Source organism: Rhopalosiphum padi, chromosome 3, assembly GCF_020882245.1.
Source record: "Rhopalosiphum padi isolate XX-2018 chromosome 3, ASM2088224v1, whole genome shotgun sequence".
NCBI lineage: Eukaryota > Metazoa > Arthropoda > Insecta > Hemiptera > Aphididae > Rhopalosiphum > Rhopalosiphum padi.
The window spans coordinates 34,214,701-34,239,340 of NC_083599.1; the positions used below are offsets into that span (position 1 = coordinate 34,214,701).

Sequence of the window (24,640 nt, forward strand, 5' to 3'; positions counted from 1 at the left end):
ATAGAATATATATTATAATATGAAAAATATGAAAAATAAATGAAAAAAATTGCTGAATAAAATTAGTTATCTATATAAAATTATGTATCTCATCTCTTTTTAAATTTTTGATATGTATCTATTATAACAATTCTTATTATTTAAAGTCGTGAATGATACCAGTAGTTTGTTAATAATAAAAAAAGCATTATATAAATATCTTTATTATTTAATATTTTTATATTCATGTAATACTTATATTTAAGTTTGTAAAAAAATTATATTTTACTTTTATGTTAGAAATATGTGAAGTGTTGTATGTTTTATCGGGGACAACACAGTTGCAGCTGTGCCCAAGGTTTGGTACCGCGATGGCTATTTTGCGTGGCCAAATAAGTCCATCCAAAAATGTATTGAGCGTCGTGTAAATCCAAATGAGTTGGAGTTTACATATTTTAAATCAAAGGTTCTACACACAGATATAGGTAATGATTTTTATTTTCATTATTTTATTGATTTGTTAAATTAAGTTACTATATGTTCTAGGTAGTATATATAACTATAGCTTACTAAATATAACTTCAACTGTATGTATTTTTATAGCTCATCTATTAGAAGCTCGATCCATAGCCCAAGATAATTCTGGATTATCATCAAATGAAATTGTTGATGTAAACACAAGCTCAAAAAGAAATAAAAAACCTAAATCAATTTATAAAAAAAATGAACCTGTTAATATTTCAAGTCCTCCTGGCCATATTTCTGAAGGTAATAATCTTAGTTAATTTCAAATAGTATTATGTATAATAATCAGCTAATTAATACAATGTACATAATATAGTTTAAAATTAATAATTTGTTTAAAATTTATGAACATATTATATATAGATAATAGTTATTAATTTCGTTCTACATTTCTTGATCATGTCATGAAAGTTAAAAAAATGTACTCTACTTAATATTTAGTATATATTCGTTACTTTCTCTTAATCTACCTATAACCTATTCTACAGGATCTGAAGACTTAATATTATTTCATGATAATGATGATTCTGATAAAGATAAGTCATATAATATGGTAAGAAATGAATCCAGTCCAAATTCTGATGAAGATAGCTGTTTATTTAAGGATAAAACATTAAAAACAAAATTAAACGTTGAAACAACTCCACAATTCAATCAACCAAAGAAAACATCCATCGAGGAAACTTTTGAAATATCAGGAACTGCCAATAAAAAAATTGAAAATATTTCATAATAACATTTCCACTAATTCAATTCACCAATCATCAACACCTTCAGTACCAACAAATAAAGTATCCACATGCATATCATCAATATTATCTCCTTCTATCGAACTCGAGAGTGATAAAGGTAAAATTAATTTTATCATTATTTTATATATATATATAAGCATATGATGACTATGTGAGTTACATGTATGTATATTTTATACATTTAAATATATGTTTATTCTACTTTAGCGTTCAAAAAATTTGTAACCAGAAGCCTAACCAATATCAAGTATGAAATTGAGTCTATTCAAAAACGACAAGATTCTTTTTGTGAACTATGAGAAACCTTTTTTGAAAAATTCTCTAATCCATCTACCCATCACTCATCAATCTGGGATTCAGATATATTTCATGAGATTGTTTGCATTGAAAATGATAATGAACTGGAAATAATGGAAGAAAAGCTGAACACGGATAAATCTTATAAAAATCAAGTTGTATGTACATTTATTTACTATAATTGAAATATATATTATAATAAAAATAATTATTTTTATTATAATAACTGGCATTGAACCAATATTTCAGATTGTATCATTAAATCGACTAGTTGGAGATTCTCTATCAGAAACAATTAGAAAAATCATGCAGACATGAAATGTTAGACATAATTTGTTATTACAAAACACAGGTAGTTAACAATGTTAACATACATAAATAATAATAATAATCAGGTCTAGGATTTATATTCAATAAAAATTGTAAAATATGCATTTTATTTACCAAAATATGCAAAAATATGCATTTAAATAAACATATATATACATAATATATATTTTAAACAAAAATATATTTACAAAAAAAATATTTATTTATTGAAATACATCAGTGATTGGCTGTTTGTCCTATTGGACAATTGTTGTGGCTGTTTTATAAATAAAATTTATAATTCATATTCAATAGTGAAAATATTTTTAATTTTGTGTTTGAAAAATTGGAAAATTTATGTTTGACAAAAAAACCAAGTTTTATACTTTAATCAGCAGGGCTAGAATTAAATACGAAATATACTATAAAACATGCATTTTTCGCAATAATATTCATTTTATTCAATATATTATGTAATAATTTTATACATTTTATACAAAATATGCAAAAACATGCAAAATAATAACATCACCATTTGCATACCGTACAAAACGTCTGCGATCAAATTTTACCAATTTATTACCACCGTATAAAGTGTCCGCGATCGATTTCTATCAATTTATTATCGCCGTATAAAGTGTCCGCGATATGCAACTCAAACAATAGATAGTACAAACTGTCCGTTTACCGAAAATAATATGTACCTCGCTTAGTATTATTTATTACCTATGTGATATTGTGATTACTGGTCTTCAGAAACAAGAAGTATTATAAAAACCGAAAACCACTCAACTTTGAAATGCTAATCTCGCTAAAAAATTATCGAAAAATAAAAATTTTTGAACATTAAAAAAAATTGTTCTATGAATTAAGTACATTTTAAATATAAGTTGCCGCTTGAAAAATTAAAAGTTGATAGTGATTTCACTATTAAAATCAAGGGCAAAAAAATAAAAATTTCATACTGTTTAAAAAAAAATGAATACTTAATGAGTGTTAAATGATAAAATAATCACCCTGTATATATTTAAGATATTAAATTATACATAAGACCATAAAATTTACAATATTATACAAATATTGTAATGGGGGCAGGGTTGAAAGTTTTATTATTTTATTCTATATCGGCAAGGTTTGACAAACCTTAAACAGTATATTATACTAGTTCAATTTTTCATGATCGTTAAATGTTCTTGATTACCTAAGTCTAAAAGTTAAATAAACATATAATAAATATATATGTACTGTGTGCGCGATAATATTGTTTATAGAATGTCATATTTTATTTTCTAATAGTTCATTGTTTGATCAATGGATGTCGTTTTCGGGTCAGTAGAAAGTAATCGGCAGTCCGGTCAATTCGCAGTTCGGACACTCCTGCAACGTACCTACAGACTACAGGACATATAGCGCCCGTTTCCGTACGGTTTAAAATACTACCCCGACGACGTCGACGACAACAAACACAAACGACAACACTGCACCAGTTGCATTGGCGCATTATCATTATTCGATCGGCGTCGTAATACTATTATCACCCACACCAGATGGCTACAATATAAACGATATACAATATCAACTATTTTATCTCGTGTCTTACAAATTATTCTGGCGTGTCCTGACCGAACCAGTCTCGCCAATCTTTTACGTTTTTTCGTTTTCACACTGCTCGTAGTTCCGGCACATCGCAATCCCCACTACTGACGATGGCTTATTTCACGCGCAGTCATCGTAATAAATGTACGAGTACTGAGTAGTACGACACCAGAACTTCATCCGTTTGCATCCGGCTCTGTGTCCCATCAACGTCTATTAAACGGTAATAATATCATTATATTAATATTTTTTTGTTCTTTTATATTATAACCACAACAATATTATTAATGTTTATCGTTGTTAACTGTTTAGTCGAATAACAAATTCCTTGTGTTAGTTCTTCTATTACAAAGAAGCACACCACCATGCCTGCTGGTATAGAAAACGTCGATGAAGCGAATCGTCACCCACAGCCGCCAACGATGACGCTGGAAGGAAGGAAACCAGTTCTCATTCAGCCCATGTACGTAATAAAATATAATATTAATGTGATGGTGAATAATAATAATAATAATAATTCATAGCATTAATATTATAACCTATAAGTAATAACACACTTTTTTGCCGCGTACTGTTTTGTCCGTATTTATTATTGTTAGTTATTATTATTATTAGTTAAATCAATATGCGCACAGGATACATCCATAGTAAGCAAAGTATACTTATATTTGGTTACTATCGATACAACTAAATATGCGACGGTTAGCCTCGCGCATACGCACGTCAAACATCGATGTCGGAGACTCGTCGCTTATATCATGTGCTTCAAATTGTTTATACGGCCGATATGGGAATGGGGCTCCATCCATTGTATATGATTTAAGGTTATAATACACGCGCTGTAGTGTAATCGAAATCACGATTATTATTATCTTTCACTAGCACTATCAAATACGATCACCATAAGGCGGAACCAATGAATCACAAGTTTATTTTTTGCGGCAAATTTAAATTTGTCTTTGTCGTTGAATTATTAGGAATTTTGGATATTTGATAAGCATAATATATAATTGGATTCTGATATAATAAAACTAATCTGGTTAATTCCATTCTCGGCAACCATTTTATTTCGATGATTAAACTATCGTCATTTCGATAGTATTTTAACAACCTTGGTAATATTACTGTTGTGCCGTAGAACAGGGGTCAACAAAGAATATAAAGGCCACATTTTATTTTTTCTGTTTCCGTGTTATGTGATAAACAGTCATTCGTAGGAATACGTTATTCGTAAGTGTTCAAGTATGTTTCCCAAACAGAACGTATATTCGTAAAACCCCGTTTCCCTGTGCTTTGTCGTCATTGTCGACATATGAGCAGAGTTACAGCGGGTTATGTTCCGCAGAAATGACAAGTCGCGCGTACGTCTTATCTAGCGAGCATATGGCACAGTTCCAGTGACTCGTCAGAGTTCCGCGTTACGGGTGTATCGCTCTCGTTTGAGCTGCCCGTCTCGTGTGCCGCTGTAATGATCTGACAACGCGTGCGATTCGATTCTGATCCGATTATTCGGTGGCTGTGACGTCGTTGAATGACATACGAATCTGTTCGAAACATTGTACACATTACGAAAACAATAATTTATTTTTTGGGTAGTGTTTGTAAAATTGTAACGTATAATAATCTATTATATAAGATCTTTTTTAGTAATACGTACATCCAAGTTCATTAAGTTAAGTTTATTATTTATAAACACTTAGTTATGATTTTTTTTTTATAGATTTCCTATAAAAAATGAGCAATTAACTCAACTGTAGCCAATCGATGTTAAAAGCGAATTAGTGTAAAATTTGTTGAAAAAACACTCATAGATTTGACATATTGACATCTTCTTCTTTTATATATTATTTTAATAAAAGTGAAAAATAGTTACGTTCACAATATCTAGGATCGCAGCTGTCGCATAGAAAAAAGCTCTAGGTGTGGTCGCCGCAGCCTAACGATTTATTATATCAATGATTATATTAGTTACCCATTATTATTAACCAATTTTTTTTTTTCATAGTCGATACAAATATACAAATATTATGGCCCTAATGGGTTATAGGTATATTTTCCATCAGAAAAACTGATGATTTACAAATTCACTACATCAAATGTTGCGTTTCCAGCGTTCCGTTTAAATATATAGAAACGGTACGCTAAAGAAAAAAATAAAAAAGAAGGCGGACTCTCCGTCCCTCCACGTCCTCCCACAATTCAAGCACTGTATATATATTATATTCTAAATACTACTCATACTATAACATACTACCTATGTTTCTATTGAGCCTCTTAAACTCAGCACCCATGTAAAATGTACCTATATAATTGGTTAACATATAATAATTTAATGCATAAAAACAGTACTCTTAATTTGGGGGGTCCACATAGAGACACTAATATTAAAACAATAAGAGTATTTTTATTTTTTAAAAAAAAATTAGATACCTAGTCCTGTCTGTGATTGAAAGGTTTAATTTTTTGCACTTAGTATAATTAGTAAAAATATACCTATACGAAATAAAAATGAATTAATCATAACTTAGATTTACAAAATAGAATCTATAAACATTATTTTCAATTAGTTTTTAATTACTATTTTTTTCTTTCAGTGAAAATGAAAATGTCGTAATAGAAGCTATGGACTCGGAAGATGAAAACGATTTTGACTTCGGTTTTTATGATGGAATGGAACTAGAAAAAATTCTTGGACTCACGAAAAATAACGGAAAACTTTTCTTTTTAATTAAGTGGAAAAATCAAGTATCCGCAGATTTGGTGCCTAAACAATTAATTCATGAGAGATATCCACAGTTAACTATTGCGTATTACGAGAGCATATTCCGGTTTACTGATACATAAACCGAGGATTAATTTCTTTTTTTCATATTTTTTTTCATATTCTTTTATGTACAATCAATGAATAATATGGTTTTAATATTTATAGATTATCCATTATAGTTTTGTCTGTAAATAATAGAAGAATATTCTTTTATTAATTATGTCAATGCCATTATTGTTTATAATAATTATAATATTATTTAATTAATTACCTAAATATATATAAACATATAGTATAATAGTGTAAAGCTATTTTAATAATTTTACTATAAATAAATAATATTATTGTTAGGATTTACTATAGTAGAATTATTTTTTTGGTTAACTGGATTTTTGACGATCGTTCTGATAAGAACGATACGAACCGATCGTCGACAGCAATTGAATTATTATATTAAATTAATAAATATGTCTATGCTATGTGTGTGTGCGCGGGGCGACCCGACGGCGGTTTATGATTGTTCTATTTTTGTTTATTGTCATACAAAATATTACCATGTACGATGTACCAGTTATTTTATTTACACTGTATAGTCAATAATCATTAACCGCCGTCTAGTATACGATGTCTTTTATCGTGGTGTTATATCTATGATTTTAATATAATGTAATATATTTTAAAACGGTCGGTTTTACCCAAAACATTCAACGCACATGGCGAAGGGAGACAGAAGAGTCCAAGAACGATACGGATACGGCATATTCACACACACACACACCACAGTGGAAATGCAGACATTATATATAATATTATACGGTACCGTCGTCTGTCACTCCGATCGATCGTTATTCCGTATTCGTCAGTCCGATAGTCTATACTTTTATATTATTTAATCTACTCTGTGCTGTTATAGTCTCGATTTTTCGATACTATATTGATTGAATATTTATTATTATTTTGCTAATTAGTTTGGCCATTCGTCGTTTAAGGTACGTATAAGTAAAAATATGATTGTTGTTTTATAATAAATTGTAAATAATTATATATTGTAATTTTCCATTTAGTAAGTGTAACAATATGTAATATAATCGAACCTAACTAGGTAACAACTAATACATACGATATACTTGTAGTTTATACCATGTCTGTATGTACATATACATATGTATATTACATAATATTATAAACAAACAAAATAATATTAAACATTAATATATTCATATATACCTACATAATTCAAATATTAAATAAGCAATTATCATTAATTTAGATATTCTGAATTTTTTTTGTGTAAATCTATGGTTAATGTATCGATAATAATTAGGCAGCTAAATAATTTCCCCGTAAGTAAGAACTAGGAAGCTAATAATAAGCTATAGTTAAATTATATAGTTGTTCCCTTGTTGGTAGGTATTATTTATTTCTAGTTATATTATAATGGATAATTCAAGAAATGGCTTCAAAAAAAAAATTCGTTTATCAAAATCTCAATTCAATAAAAAAATAAAACAGCAACTTGATTCTTTATATCATTTAAGAAAACATAATAATACAACATCTGTTGCTTTACCAGTTATGTGCAATATTAGTTCAATTGCACAGACTCAATTTAATTTTGAAAATACATTATCTAATGATCCCTCGAATGATACACTTACTAAGGAAAATTATGTTATTCCACTTAGTATTTCATCTCAAATGTCTTCTGAAAATAGTAATTTTAGTCAAACATTGTCCCTATTCGGTGAATCTAGTTCTACTACTTCATTAAACAATTTTAACTCAAATAACCATATCACTGATTGTGAAAAAACATCAATAACTGATCAATTAAAAGAGTGGGCTGTTAGGAATAGAATAACTCATACAGCCTTAAGTGAATTATTAACAATTCAAAGGCAAATACCCGAATTTGAAAATCTTCCAAAAGATCCTAGATCATTTTTACAAACCCCAAGACAAACAGTTTTGCGCGACGTTCATCCGGGAAAATATTATCATTTTGGATTAGAGAGTGGTATCAGTAATATGCTAAAAATATAAATTATTCTGATATTCCTGATATTATAAATGTTGCTATTAATATTGATGGGCTTCCACTTAGCAAGTCTTCTTCTAGTCAAGTTTACCCAATACTATGTTTAATAAATAATATTAATGTATTAATTTCGAATATTTTTTGTGTGGGTATTTATCACGGTAATGAAAAGCCATCGGACTTCAATGTTTTTTTGACAGAGTTTGTAGATGAAGCCATTACATTAACATTAAACGGTATAAGTATTGGTGGTAATCATTATAATTTCAAAATTAGTATGTCTATTTTTGTTTATTGTCATACAAAATATTACCATGTACGATGTACCTCTATCGAATCTAACTCTATCGAATTTTAATTGTTTTGATGATAAATACTCGAATATTTTTTAAAAGTTCCATATTTTTTTATTCAATAATATAATAATAATAATATGTATTTCAGAATCTTTTTATTTCATATGAGTAATAATCTGGGGTGGTAATCAACTTTGACAATCAATACTAAATCATAAATAGGCCTATGAACATTTTTGTTGAATTTATTGTAGTAACAAATGTATTTTGCTATATAGGTATATATATTATTCTGTATATTGTGTACATCCCCAGTGATAATAAATACATTTTTCATAATAGTTTTTACCTAGTTATTATATTTAATGTGTTTATAGACTAAGTAAAAAAGTTGGTTGAAACTATTGTCCTGAGTAATTCCCTACACTTACAAGTGCTGGTGAATGCAATAAGTTATAACCTAACCTACTTATCTATCTGCAGTTAGTAAAATTACGCTATTACTTTCTTCTAGATCTGCGAATATGGTCCTCTTGAAGTTGTGTACTCGAGCATTTTATCAAATAAACTGTACAATAAAATTGTTAGTAGAATAATATTTCTAGTCTCATTTTTTTCAAGTACAAATGAATAGATAGTTATGACCTACTAAATTGGAGAATCTATGATTCTATATACCTACCTCTGTTGTATTGTTGGTTCTATTAAGTATTGTAATACCCATTCGTACAGATAAAGTACAGTTTAATAAATGTATGTGTTAGTACCCAACAATATAAATTGAATAAAATGTAAAAATGCTTATCAATAGTTGGGTAATAAAAATACAATTTATTACTTGAGTAGGCTAAAAATCTTTGTTTTAAAATTAGTGATTTTTTTTTTTTTTAATGAACCTACTTTCTTAGCAAACATTAAAAATTAAACAAATGCTTTTGGAAATATTTTCTTTACATCTAAAATGAGTATCATTAATAATATTTTAAGAACACCTGCAGATAAAAATATTTCAAAAATTACTGTTCAAAATGAATATTTGATAATATTATTACACTTATATTTATTTATGAACATCTCTTTAGTATATTTGTTGATAACTATATTATTTTTAAATTAACATACATCTAAGAGATTATACTTGAATATGAGTAAATCTGCAGAGGATAGCACACTTAAAAAACGGTGTTTAAACAAAGCAGTACTAAATGTATCAACAAACAACAAATTCAAGTTCTTCGCCAAAAAATGTGTTGGCAAAAAAAAGAATCATTTCACTGAATAAGTTCAGCTATTTTATATATTTTTTTATTTTAAGTAGGTGTTTTAAATAAAATAATTTACTTAATGACGAATTAGTAGGAATATTCATGGACAGTTTTGGTAATTTAGTATCCTAATCGTTCTTAATTCCTCTAGTTTGTATATAGGTAATGTTTCGTTGACTCCAAAAACCGCACATTTGATCAAATACAGGACAAAACTGCATAATTTTGGTAGTTTAAAAGCGCACACATTTAATATGTTAAAATCGCACAATTTTAAAAATTTTCGGGAGTATTTAATTTGCGCCTAAAACAAATAAAATATATGCCATTTGCGCCACTTTTTAAGTTTGTAATTTTCGCCAAATAAAACTAAATAAAAAGGTATTATATAATCCGTGCCATCGTGTACCTACTAAAATTGTAATTTACATCATTGTACACCTTGTTAAAATTGTAATTAGTGCCACTAATATTATAATTATAACTAAATGTATATAAGTAAAACAAACTCCATGTATATTAAATAAAGTAAATTTTCGTTTAGTAATAAAACGTATAAAAATTAATCATATTATAATAATTATAAATAAATGTATATAATAATAAACGCCATCGTATTGAAAAATTTTTCGATAGGTAAAATTTGCGTATAACAATAAATCTTTATCTCTGACACTTTTAATAATTTAGTATAGTTATTGAAAGATAACTTTGTTGGAGTTATTGTTAATAAAACAATAGTATATTATTATATTACATTTTATTAAAAGACAAATTTATAAATGATAAAATAAATGAAAAAAATGCAGGAATATGATGTATGAAAACAATATTTTATTTGTATTTATATTACACATTGTCTATTTTTATGTTTGGTTTATAAAAAAAAAATAGTTTAGTACCTGTAAAAGCCAAGACCCAACTAGTGTAGTACCTACCTATCTAAAAAAAACCGAGACCTAACTAGTATAGTACCTGAAAAAATGCCACACCCAATTTGTATACCATTTTTTAATTCAGAACTCAACTCGGATACAGCCATACATGATATACGGTCCAATACGGTTTTATTAAGGACCTATTCAAAATTCGAATGCTTGTATTTAATTTTTTTTTGGTATATATTTAATTCATTAAAACTATTTACTATTTTTATTTTTGAATATTAAAAATAGTAAATACCTATATTTTCGTATTTTAATATTTTATAACGGTTCTATCAATTTAATAAACTTATAAATAAGTAATATAAATAATAGCATTTAGATTAAATTTTTAAAAATAAATTTATTAATATTATTGATAGTCTTACATGCTTATGTAAATAATAGAAGGTAATATATAATATTATAATTTTACAAGGACATATTTAACTGTGATCTTAGAGGACGGAAAAAAAATTATAAGTAGTATGATACTACTTGTATCCAACTAATTTTTTATATGTAACAAGTTATATATTTTTCTATATCTAAAGTACAAACTGCTTAATATGATCGCATATTTTCATATAAGTAGGTAACTAGTGATACTAGAATTGTCTAAAACAAAAAATTGAGTGATGATGATGGGGTAGAGAATTATTAAATACCACTAACACCCTCCTCCTAATATGTTCTTATTAGTAGTTAGTTATGTAGATTTATATTACGTAGGTGCATAGGCTATAGACTTAAGGCAAGCCCGTATGGTGGCGTATACTTACGGTGGAGGAGGAGGGAGTTGAAATGTATAATATAGATACATCAATAATTATTAAATAATATTAAATTTATATACTTATAATTAATTTTTAGAATATTAAGTGTTTTTTTTATCAATACTAAAAGATACAATTTATTGATGTAGTAAATTTACCCGACGAAAGAGGTAGTATTATAAGTAAACCTAATAATCCTATATCATGCTGACGCCAGTGACGTCCCTAGACCCTTTTACAAGGGTGGGGGGCAAACTTCATACATTAAAATATAAATATACGAATTACTAGGTAGTGATATAAATTACGAAAATTTAAAGGAAAAAAGCCATGGAAGACTTCCTCTCCCACGAGAACGCCCTTGAGTGACGCTGATACATTTGTTTCTGGAGAAGCATTTTCTGCTAGTTCAGTTGGTTGTGACAGATATTAAATCTAGTTTCCTATACATAAAATGTAAAATCTCATTAGATAAATTTAATAAAATTTGAAATAACTGAAAAAAAATATCATAATATCAGTAAAGGTTTAACAATAACAAATAACTTATGATTTTACAATTATTTTACGTATTATGTATAAGGATTGCCGTTTAAAAGAAAACCAAGTTGTATTGTGCACACACAAAATACACGAGTTAAAAAATTGTAAGTCATAGGAAACTATGATCCATTAGTCTATTTAGTCTACATAAACGTCCCGCGCAAACAAAATTAAAAAATATTTACAAGATAATGAGTAATAAAGTGTCTTGGGTATCCACGGTATATCAGGTATCAACAATTTTCATATAATATTTTCATTGTAATCGACGTTATCTGTAAAACATAAAAATCGTGGTGTGATTGGCAGCACCGTCATCTGCGGTATACGGTCATTGCCCTAAAACATAATATAAAAATTCACTCGACTATAAACTTACCGTCCGCATCACTCCATTACCAGCCGTACCACCATTGCGGGCGGCACAGCTGTAGTGATGCACGTAAGCCGCAGTCGAAACACGACGACGTTTCGTCCGAAAGTCGTCGTCGGTGAAATAGTGACGTCCCCGGTGCAGACACAACAACATAATATTATGTCTATAGACGTCGATACCAAAGTGACGTTTGGGACTAAATGACCCGACGCTAACCACCTACAGACGCTATAACGACCTACCATACTATAAACCTGCGTAACCTACCGGTCTATGCGTACGGCATTCACCTTCTGCGTTACAAGTATTTTGATTGTCGTAATCTCTACCGTCATTTTGGATCCAGTGTTTTGCACGAATTTACGGTAAATATTAGATTTTTAATAAACATAATCGTCTATTATTTTCCTTCACTTTTTCAGTTGTCCATTAGCCTACCACTCATCCAAGTCACCCAGCATTCCGTGATTTTTATATTATATGTATGTTTTTAAGGTACCACAAACGACTGAAAACCACGTTTTTGATATTAGCCGCTGTTGCCGTGACTATCGTTTTGAAGACTATCAACAACTACCGGTAAGATTATGTTCCTTTAACCCACCGTGCCGCCATAAAAAATTTTCAATACACTCATCTCCCACGACGTTCTCTACTGATTTAATTCTGTTTTTCAAACGTACAACATAGCAAATTATGTTCAGCAGTTCCAATTTTATGAAAACATTTTAATAATATTATGTAAATTGATTTAGGTATCTAGTATCAAACCTGAGGGTAAGAATATTATCAATATTTACTCCTAAATTATTTATAATGTTTTAATTTTTAAGTAAGTTTTGAGTATGTAAAATATTATAATTTAAAAATGCACACAATTCTCTTTAGAAGTTAGAACATTGTAAAAAATGTATGTTTAAATACATTAAATGTTCTCATATATTTGTTCGATTATTGACCAATTCACTTTAATTTTAAAGCTTACTAAAGAAAATTGAAGCTGTTTAACACAAATTTGCTATGTATTACATTTTTAATATGTAGATAATACATGTGTTGTAATGTGGAATTTTCTTACATTTCTTTTTATCCATAAATTGACATTACATTAATTAAACAAGTAAACAAGGCATTGAGGCTTATGAAATATAAGTTGTATCTTCGATGATACGTTATCCAAATGCCTTTATTTTATACATGTATGATACAAACCACGTTTACAAGATCAAAATTAAAATAAATATAGAATGGGTTCTAAATGTTTTAATATAGTTTAATTTTTTATTTTCAAACCTTATTTAATTTGAAAAAAACTAACAAATTAGAAATAAATACCTATTCAATAATTCAATTTACTTTTACCTAACACATGTCATTTATTTTTAGATGACCAAAAACTAAAATAAATCATGAGCATTTACATATTGTAATAATAACAAACAACATTTTTTGTAATTATCTGTTACAAGCCAGTATTTTAGTTTCATTAAAATTTTTAAAACCTTTTAAAAAATAAATCAATAAAATATGTTAATACATAACTAGGTATAGGTAATATAGATTAAATTTTTATAATAAAGAAAACATCAATCTTTTGGATAATTGTATTAGTTTGTTTACATTTATTTTATTGATAAAATAATAACACCAAGCATTATATAAAATATAAATTATTTTCTACTATTTTTAAGTTAATAAAAGTGGTAACTATAATTTGTACAGCCTAGACATCAATACAAAATGTATAGTTGTTTGGGTGCTTTAGAACAATATATTTCAAGTACATTATTTACCTGGAAAGTACTGTAGTTCTTATTTACATACTCTGCAACACCGAAAATAATGCTCTTGTCTTATATATATATAATATTTGTTATTTTTATTATTTATATTTATTGAATCAATATTAAAGGTTTAATCTCAATAATTTATTTGTTGTCAAACTCTCATACACCTCTGATTTTCCCAAGTAAAGAGATGGTTAATTTGCTAAGTAGTTGAATTTAGAGAATATTGTCCAAGTTATGACGAGTCTTTAGGTAAATAATCTAGTTTATCTAAAATCAAAAATTCTTGAGTCCTCAGTTTTTTTAATGTTACCTGAATATTTTTTTAATTTTCCATCCTAGTTATTTTATTTTATTATTTATGTTTGATTTTTTTATTCGCTGTACTCAACATAATATTTACTTATTGTTCTATTGGAAAAATAATATAGAATGATATTGAAGACAATGTTACTACAGTTCATTTATTATGAACTCTCAGCAATGATTTTTATAATTTAAAATATAAATAAATTTGTTTTATTAAATATGTAAGACATTGCATAAAATAATATTATTATGAAAAGTTAATGTATAAATTAATAATAATAATACAGTGTACTCTCGATTATCTGCGATACATTATTATCGGTTTAATTGAGTTGTGATAGCCAAGTACTCGATAACAACGTAAAATATAATATGCTAGTTTAATACGTTTTGTTAATTTATTGGTAATACGTTTAATGAAAAAAAAAAGTCCATCCAGTAATTTTGCTGATTATCCGTGGATGCTCTGCCACCCTATTCCGCTGATAATCGAAAGTACACTGTACATAAATTTATATAATAATAAAATAATAAATTTACAAATTTATAAAAATATTTAAATATTATATGTCTAGTATTATTTATGTTCATAACTATTTAAATTTCTCAATATGAATAGATATTTCCATCCATTATTTTAATGACTAAATATAATATAACAATTTGCTAAATTATTCTAATGTTTATAAAACATTATTTTCCATGTGCACTATTTGTTTTGGATACATTTTTTAGTATATAATACTATTAACTATATGATTGTAAATTTCTTTACATTTCTTATAAAATAACTACCAGTATTTTATATTTATGATATATTACTTTTTACTTATTATATCATAGTTGTATACCTTTTATTTTTGTTTTTAGATTCACCTGGCCTATAATAATTTAAAAAAAAAAAAAATGAAGAATTTTCATAATGAGGTTCCAGATAAAAGAAAACTTAGAGAATTCATTTCAGTCCAAGCACCAATAACAGTAATTGAAATAAGTTCTGAAGATGAGGATGAAAATGATGAAAATAATGAACCCATTTCAATCCGCAGTACTGAATTTGTAGCAGAAATTGATGATGATTCCTCAACCGATACAGATTATGATTTCATAATCGATACAGATGATGATTATGAAAGAGTACATTGAAGGATAAAAAAAAATATTTATAAATTTATGTTGTATTTTCAAAATTTAAGAATAAAATAAACAAACACAATCTAGAAAGTTCAACTTCAAACAAATATTGTTATTAATTAAATAATTAAATACTTTATGTGGATAGAGAAATTTTTTTCATGTAAATGTGGTTGTGATCAGCCCACGATTCGATTTTGGAAGAAGCAATGACTGCATAAGGCTTATTTTAATGCGCATTTTAAAGATGTGATGTTAAAAATGAGTGCTAAGTAAATTAAAATAAAATACAAGTTTAGTTTAAATAGTAATATATTCACTTGTTGAAGAATTATTTACTTTATACAAAATAAGATGAACAAATTACTATAGGGCATTAGAACTTCATTAAACATTTAAAATATTAAATGGACATTTATTTTATACTTGCCAGGTATAAAAAACCAAGTAACAAAAAAAAAAAATGTACTTTAATTTAAATCACTAGGCATTTATAATTCATAATATCTTTAATAATAAAGTATTTCCATCTTTAAAAGTTGTTATTTGTAGAGATTTCATGTTCAGATTATGAATCTTTTCATACTTATAATTAAATATTTAAATATTTTTAAGTATAAACAAAAATTCAATATGCTTACCTCATTATTTATATTAGTACCTAATATACATTTTATTTAGAATATGCGTTAAGTTATAAATCATAACATGATTATAGGGTAATTTTAGGCTATTCAAGATAGATTATTATTCAATAATACACAATGTAGTTATAGTATACAAATATTACAAAATGCATAGCCGCATAGGACATAAAATATGTAACGTTATAACTTACAGATTATAATATTATGCCAAGTGATATTAATAGTTTTGTAAATTGATTTATATTATTATTAATAATAAATATACCAGTGATACATGATAATGTAAAAAATTGAATCAAAATTCCTTTCTATATATTTATGTTTATTGGTGTGTACCTATTATTATTTCAATATTTAATCATTTATATTTTTTTAAATTCATAAAAGGAAATTTTTAGAAGAAATTCTACAATAAGTTTTTTTATTATTATCACTGTAAAAAATGTATTTATTTATTTTAATAACAAGTTATAATTTTGATTTAAATAAAATAATTATAAACAAGAATGAAAATATTTAGTAGGTATATAAAAAGTCACTATTACCATTTATTGGTTTTTATTCTTTATCGATTAAATTTAAATTCAAATAATATAAAAAATTAATTTATTGATAAATTTAAAAAACAAAAAGTAGCATATTAAATTGAATAACATTCAAATATCTAAATCTTATTTGGAACCAAGGAAAAATGTACAAGGGGGGAAATAAGTTAAATGAAATTGAGTGGAAATCGGCCTAAGCGATACCGTAAGAAACTGTCACTGTAATTTTAGATTTCAATTTTCGACACAATTTTTTTATCACGTTTCGTTAAACAATTACATTTCCAAACTACTCCCACATTGTACAAAAACTACAGAAAATGACCCAAAATATGAAGAAATAACTTAAAGATGTTGAAAAATGACATTAAAAACAAAAAATGCAAAATAAAATTAAAATAATCTAAATCAAGGAAGCATGAAACAAATTTTTAGCTAAGATAGCATTGTATAGAATCAAAGGAAAAAATGCAAAAGTCATCAACATCCTAACTCTAATCATGAAAATAAGTTACCCACTTTATAGGTAGGTACTATCCAAATACTATAAGTAGAACATCCATAAGCTTATCATGTTAGGCCAGAATATAATAACTATTAGACATTACACATTAGTCCTACTAGATAGGTATATTGTATATACTATCTTATTCGGCGATAAAATAGTAATTAGTTATTTTTAGTGAATACCCACCAGTTAGAATACAAGTGGACAGTTACCTACGCGTATAGATTGTTAAATGTTTGTTTAATTATATATTTATACCAATTTCGTAGAAGTATCGCAGTACGATTACTGCGTATATTTAAATCAATTGTTTCTTGCGTCAAAAAATTTACCCATACATTTTGGTTTCTCTTTTTCTGATCAATAGTCAACACGCGTAAGTCCCGCTAGTTCGGCACTTTATACTGCGACGACACGCCAGTGCTACAATAGAACAATAATTATTAGATAATAGATAAGGATAAGGATTAACAAAACATCACAACTATAGGTAGATACATTAGTGATTTGAAAATTGAAGATAATAAAACAAATAATGAGTAAGTATAGTATAATAATACGTTGATGTAACACACAGATTATATTTTTTAGTTAGTATAATTATAATGTAGTTAGGTATACATTCATCGACTAAGTAAGATTATAATATTATATAGGCTTAAAGTTAATATTTTAAATGTATAAGTTAGACATCAATTGAGGAATAAAATTATTTATTAGTATTAGTGTATACTTTGTGCATTAAGTAACAGTTACTCGATAACTCCGCGTAAATATGTATTATGATATAATATATAGGTGGCACAGTCAACAACAGTATATGACAATCACCGTCCAAACTGATATCTTGTCTATACCTGTCTATAGAGTATAGACAACGATAATAACTCAACAAATGTTTGCAAATTCACATTAAATATCTAAATGCAAGATACTCCGTTACTAATATTAATAATGAAGATATCTCAGTTACTGACCAATGATTATCAGAACTGCTTATACCTACAGATAAAACACAAACAAAAACTTAACTTATCTTAATTTGTAATATTGATTACATAATATATATATATATATGTTAATTATATAGATAAGTGTTAGGGTTGAGTGGAAGTGTCAAACGTCCCAAGTAAATATTCGACAATTTCACTCTTTAAATAAAATTTAAATGAAAAAAAAAATACACAATACTTGGTTCACCTATCGTAACATTATAATAACAACTTATAAGTACCTATATAGTATCTACCTATATAATAAAAAAAAAAAAAATGTTAAATAATTATTATTTTAGCACACATTCATGTCAGCAAATTAAATATTCTGTATGTAATAAGAAATATGTCATGCATAGTTTTAAATAAATTAGTAAAATCATTCAAATTCCAAGCGAAGCAAATAATATAATTTTAGGTTACTACTTACTGATATAATAATTGCAAATAATAAGCTTTTCATTTTCCTATTAAATTTCGATATATATTATGGTATTATTGAAACTAACTGTATGTTTAATGATTAACATTTATTGTTATTACTTTGTTTTGGTACCTGAATTAAAAAAGTTATAATAATAAGAAATGATGGTTTCTATGTCATTAAAAAAATGTAATTATTTTTATTCATCGAGTATTCAAATTGTAACTTAAGTATTGAAAGAGACGGGCAGAAGACTAAAAAAATTATTGTTGAAGTGAGGTAAATAAAAAAAAACTGTGCTTGTTTAAGTATGTGCCATAATATATTGAAGATTTAAATTGAAGACAATTTTTGTCACACTTCTTCAACCCGTAAAGTAATATATACCTACAATAAATTTAGTAAATTATAAATACATTTATCGTGCGTTGAGTATATGAAATAAAAATATTTTTAAAGAAACATTCAATCTGTAAATGAGTTTAACAATAAGCATGTGTGCTAAAAAAAAAAAATGTAATATTATACACGGACAACGGACAGACATGCAAAAAAGCAGGTACCCAATGGGCAATGGCGACACTTTATGAAAAACCTAATTAAATTGGATTGATTTTTCATAATATATATTATATAGTTGAATTTAATAATTTTTAATCAAGCAGGTTAAAACAGGACTCTGCGAAATTTTCTTTTCAGCCCGCTCGGAGGGCTGTCGGTAATGGTATCAAAACCATTAGCGGAAACAGTAAATGAATGATTCGTGAATTTGATCCGAGAACGTTTATATTATACGATTTTGGTACATATTTTTTTTAAGGATTTTTCGCGTAAGAAAGCGGAATATTTTGAGAATGCTCTTTGTTTTCGGGAATATTTGTCATGGCACATCACTAAGTATTAGACTTCTTATGGCCGTTGGTTGAAAATAGAGTCCACTCGACTAACAGAGTAATAGTATATAGGTACCTATACTTGTTTATTATACCTTGTTAATATCAAAATTTAAACAAAAAATTTCATTAAAATTTCATATGAGTATAAACAGGATGAATTTGTACTTAATTTTTAATATCGGTCTTTGAAACTTGGCGAAATTAATTTATTTAGTCGAGACTTGAGACACGTAAAACATAGATCATAAAGATTTGCTTTGGGTCCCATTTTTATTTAATTCGTATAGGTACGTACAATTAGAATTCAATTGATACATATATTATGTATTATGATATTATTATTAAATGCATTTTGGTTTTAATTTTTAACACAATTTAAAGTTTATATTAATATTTAACGACACATATTTTATCTTTGTTCTATTATTAAAACGAATAACGAGTACTCAATAAACATATTATTTGTATATAATATTATAATTTGTACCTATATCGTGATGTAAACTATATTAAAACATTTTACTAACGAAACTTTTAACATAATACCTACCTAATTAAATAAGAGTATCTAAATGAAAACAAGTCGCTATAATGGGACAAATAGAAATATAATATAAATCGATAATATATTGATAAATCATTAAAAAACTTATTAATATAATAATATATAATAAGGTTATTTTAGTTATTATAGAAGAAAAATCAACGTATGTACATTGTTGATTATTACACGAATATTCCGAACCTACAATTATTGTAGGATTAATACATAATAATAATATTAAGTAGTTATAAGATATCCATAAAATGGCTGACATTGAATTGAGTGCCACAAATACTTTTGGGTTATCGGAGTTGAGTCCGGCTAATATTGTTAGGTTGTTCGAGTTGAGTCCCCTCAGCCTATTATTAATATTATATACTGATTGCTGACATTATTTCTAATAGTAATAATGTTTTTAAAATAACAATAATTATGTGTAATATAATAATGTTAATAATTAAATAGTGGCTGGTAAAAAATTAAATGATACAGATATTAAAAAGTCTAATCTCCAAATTTGCTTATTTATATATTATTATTTGTTAGTCTGCTCCCGTAAACATTTTCTTTTCTAACGTTTCTTTACATGGTCTTTTTGCTTTGCTTCTTAATTTTATACATGTATCATGTATCGGAGTGAGTGTATTCCCAGAAGAGTGTCCACAAGAATAAAAATATTTGGATGTCCCGAATGAAAAAAAGCATTTAACTTTGAGTGACTTTTATTGTATAGGTGGTCATGACATTTTATCTATAGAGACTCAACTCAATTCAAATACATAAAAGCAGCGTGGACTCAATTCAATATGACCGCGCATAAAATGATGAATGATAATGTCTAAAACGACCATTGCGTTAAATAAGAGTACGTCATGCAGTTATTTAAAATACCAACAAGCACTAAAAACAAAACACAGTCTACATATTATTACACAACATCATAATTTCACAATATCATATTAATTGAGTTAACGTTATTTAAACACCAGATTGATCCAAAATAAAATTATGCGATAGTATACGCCGCTACGTATATTGTTCTGCAGTTTATGTGTTGATTTTTTTTTTGTTGATAGGCGTGTAATTCATATAAGTTTAAAAATATCTACGTAACGGCTGTTGTTAGTAGTCAGATACATTGCCAAAAAGCTTTACATAACTTTAATTGACTTTAAATTATTGTGATTAATTCTTTATGGCTGTATTATGAAATATTATATAATATGTAAATGATGAAACGTAAAAGAACAATTATATATTATTTGAGATTATGATAAATGTATAACATTAGTAAATATCAACAATGGTATTGGTAACAATAAACCATGGTAATAAATTACGAGACAGTCGGACGGACACACATAGGTAATATTATATTGAGTAAATATCGAAAACGTACGTTTTAAATAAATAACACGATAGTCGAATAAGTCATATGATGTTTTATAACGAATTTTTATAATATTCTTCAAATTTATAAATATTATGAAAAAGTTAACTTTTAAATAAATGAAATGTTTTTTCAAAACAAATTAGAAGATCTGTGTGAAAATTTGGGTATTTGGCACATTTTTTTTTATCTATTCAGTTGGTGCCTAATACCTAATTTATATTTTATTTTAGTTTGATCAATTCGTTCTACCTAATTGTGTCGTATAAAATTAGTAGGTATAATTTACCCTAGCTATAACAGGCTTTTAGAATGTTTTCTCATTTAATGGTCGTTTTATTATAAATTATAACAAAGTTTGTTTTGTTTATTTTTAATATAGAAAACATTATTTTTAATCATTTCATTGTTTAACATTAATAATATATTTTTCTCAAATTTATTATTTATTACGTTATACTATTTATTTTAAATTCAATAATTAAATTTGTCCGAAATCAAAACAAATAAACACAGTTCCATAATATGGTGAATTCAAACGAAATTGTGCATAAAACATTTAAATACTCGTTTTAACGGGCCAAATTCAATTTTTGTTGACCTTAAAACTCTGGCAATAACTTTAAAGTATTTGAATACATGCAAAAGTGAAATCATTATTTTGTTCAAAAACGATAACTGTACAAGCAAGTTATTCAAATAATCAAATAAATAATATATATAATCGTCGTAAAGAATATTTTTTAAATTATACAATTAAATATTAAAATTAACCATAAACTTATTAAATTACTAAATACCTACTTATTTTAACAATTGTTATTAATATTTTACGATTAAAACTTAATGCTAAGAAACAAATATCTTTATAATAATAAAGGATGAATAGTACTCTTTAAGTGGAATACATTCATCTTACTACAATCAAACATTAGTCGATCAATGTTAACATAAAGTTTCACCTATGGTTTGTCTAATTTAGACAACTCTTGGATGAAGTCCATTGCCGTAAGTGGGTGTGATGAACCTATATTAAAACACAAATAGTATAGTGAAACAATCATAATTTTGTCAAGATAACTGTCTTTACTTACCAATTACAATTTCACAATTTTTGGAGCTTTTGGATATTTCATATGCACATCTCATTTCTGAATATGTAACTCCACCCAGTACAAATAGTATGACTCTTGAACGTAGATGTTTGGTCGAATCTTTTCCTTTGTACCACGTTACGTTTTGCCCTGTATACCTTGAACTAATCATAGTAATCAATTAAATATTTATTTATAAGACAATTCAATTTTTATGCCGAGTATAATTTAGGAACTTATTGAATATAGTTATTTCAAGTTCTCAGTTCAATTAATATATAAACGTTTGATAGTACAGACCTTTTTTAAATAAAAATAAAATATTACCACTTACAAAGATGATCTCTATGATGGTAAAATTATTAAAAATAATAGTTGGTTTTGTTATATGGTTTTTTTTTTGCATTATACGAAGAATGGATTAATATATTTTATAGATATGCGCAACAAAAATAATTGCAAACTACACGACTAATAAATAAAATGTAATTAAGATCCGAAAAGAAAATTTTTCTAACATGATATTTAACAATTAAGTATTATCATATTTATGAAAATGTTGATATAATGTTTCAATAAATTATTAAAAATTACGTGTATTGTTAAAATATGATTACACGTACGTATGTGCTTAAAAACTTTAAAACGCATTTAGTTGCCATGTTCTTAATAAAAATAATACAAAAAATAATAATAACCATGTGAATATGTGATGAATATAATTATTATTAGATTTTTTATTTAAATATTACTCCGACTCCTATTATTTATAATTTAATATTTAATATAGATATACCTAGATGGTTTATGGATGTCAATTGGAGCACCAACAGATGGAAATTGGTCAGGATTCAATTTGTTTTCAACAATATTTTCCATTAAATCTTTGATGAGTGGCGTCCATCTAGAAACCTGGAATGTATTTTCGTCAACACGTTGCTTGCGTTCAGGTTTGCTCCGTTTCTGTCTTTCTCCCTGTTATATTAGTAGAATTATTAATTAATTTTTTTCATTAAAAACAATACTAATAAGATAATTATATTGTATAAATAGTAATTTAGATAATTTACATCTGTAATCGTGGTGACGCCAAGCATATTCAAATTAGTAATAGTTTGTACTTGAGCTGGTGAAAGTTGAGCGTTTTGAACTAATTCATTAAAAATATCTTTTGGTACTCCATCCTCACACAAAATATATAGTATAATAAGCCGTATCTTGTTTTGTACAGATACATTTTCTTTTTTTAAAAAATAAGTCAGTTTCTCTTTAATATTGTATTTGATCTTTTCGCCTGTTGCAGTTTCGCCCATAACTAGATCTTGTTCGAAAACACAGATTTCTTCTAAATGTTCTCCATAAAAGTCCATGCAATTTTTTAGTACACTCATAAAAATAGAAAATTTTTCTGATTTTTTTTTTTGTATAGGTATTGCTTTAATGGCATTAGACATGGTACCAACTGATGAACCGTTTGCAGTATTAGTAGCAGCAGCCGATGCGCGCAAGGAGTTCACACATTTCTTTAATTTCTCTGACACAGTACTAAAACAAAATAAATCTTAATCATAAAATTACGTTACCGAGTTTTAGAGTAGATCCTTAACATACATTACTGCAGTAGAAATATGTTGATGTCTTATGTTGTTCCATAACTTATCTCTTTGGTCGAAAAATACATGCTTTTGAACTTTGTTTTCATTAAATCTTTTCAGATAAAATAAATAAAATTATAAAAGTTATAAAATTATACAAAATGAAATAAATAAGTATAAACTCACGTAAAAACATCGTTTCTTATTGGAAAATTATCATAAGCCATAGCTTGGAAAGTGAGCTCATGCAAAATCAGTGAGGTAATATCAAATGACCGATCAATTATAATTAACTTTGAACGTGATTTTCCAGTACTATCGCCCATACGTGGA

General features: G+C 26.7%; 2 protein-coding genes, 1 long non-coding RNA gene and 1 pseudogene across 3 annotated transcripts; 3 read left to right on the forward strand and 1 right to left on the reverse strand.

Moving 5' to 3' along the window:
• The first annotated feature begins 283 nt into the window (after positions 1-283).
• LOC132925001 (uncharacterized) lies at positions 284-1,871 on the forward strand (annotated as a pseudogene).
• Positions 1,872-3,162: 1,291 nt separating this feature from the next.
• Positions 3,163-6,520, forward strand: LOC132927040 (chromobox protein homolog 1-like). The gene is made up of 3 exons (XM_060991494.1): positions 3,163-3,681; positions 3,771-3,921; positions 6,053-6,520. The coding sequence occupies exons 2-3, from the start codon at positions 3,824-3,826 to the stop codon at positions 6,300-6,302; spliced, it is 348 nt and encodes a 115-aa protein (XP_060847477.1). The 5' UTR covers positions 3,163-3,681; positions 3,771-3,823; the 3' UTR covers positions 6,303-6,520.
• Positions 6,521-12,327: 5,807 nt separating this feature from the next.
• LOC132926358 (uncharacterized) lies at positions 12,328-15,776 on the forward strand. The gene is made up of 3 exons (XR_009661418.1): positions 12,328-12,804; positions 12,935-13,018; positions 15,406-15,776. It is a non-coding gene; the product is annotated as an uncharacterized LOC132926358 (long non-coding RNA).
• Positions 15,777-22,580: 6,804 nt separating this feature from the next.
• On the reverse strand, positions 22,581-24,633 carry LOC132925002 (syntaxin-binding protein 1-like). Its single transcript, XM_060989435.1, has 6 exons — positions 24,494-24,633; positions 24,324-24,419; positions 23,783-24,257; positions 23,509-23,687; positions 22,713-22,876; positions 22,581-22,645 (listed from the first exon to the last, which is right to left on the reverse strand). The coding sequence occupies exons 1-6, from the start codon at positions 24,631-24,633 to the stop codon at positions 22,581-22,583; spliced, it is 1,119 nt and encodes a 372-aa protein (XP_060845418.1).
• Between the last annotated feature and the right edge of the window lie 7 nt (positions 24,634-24,640).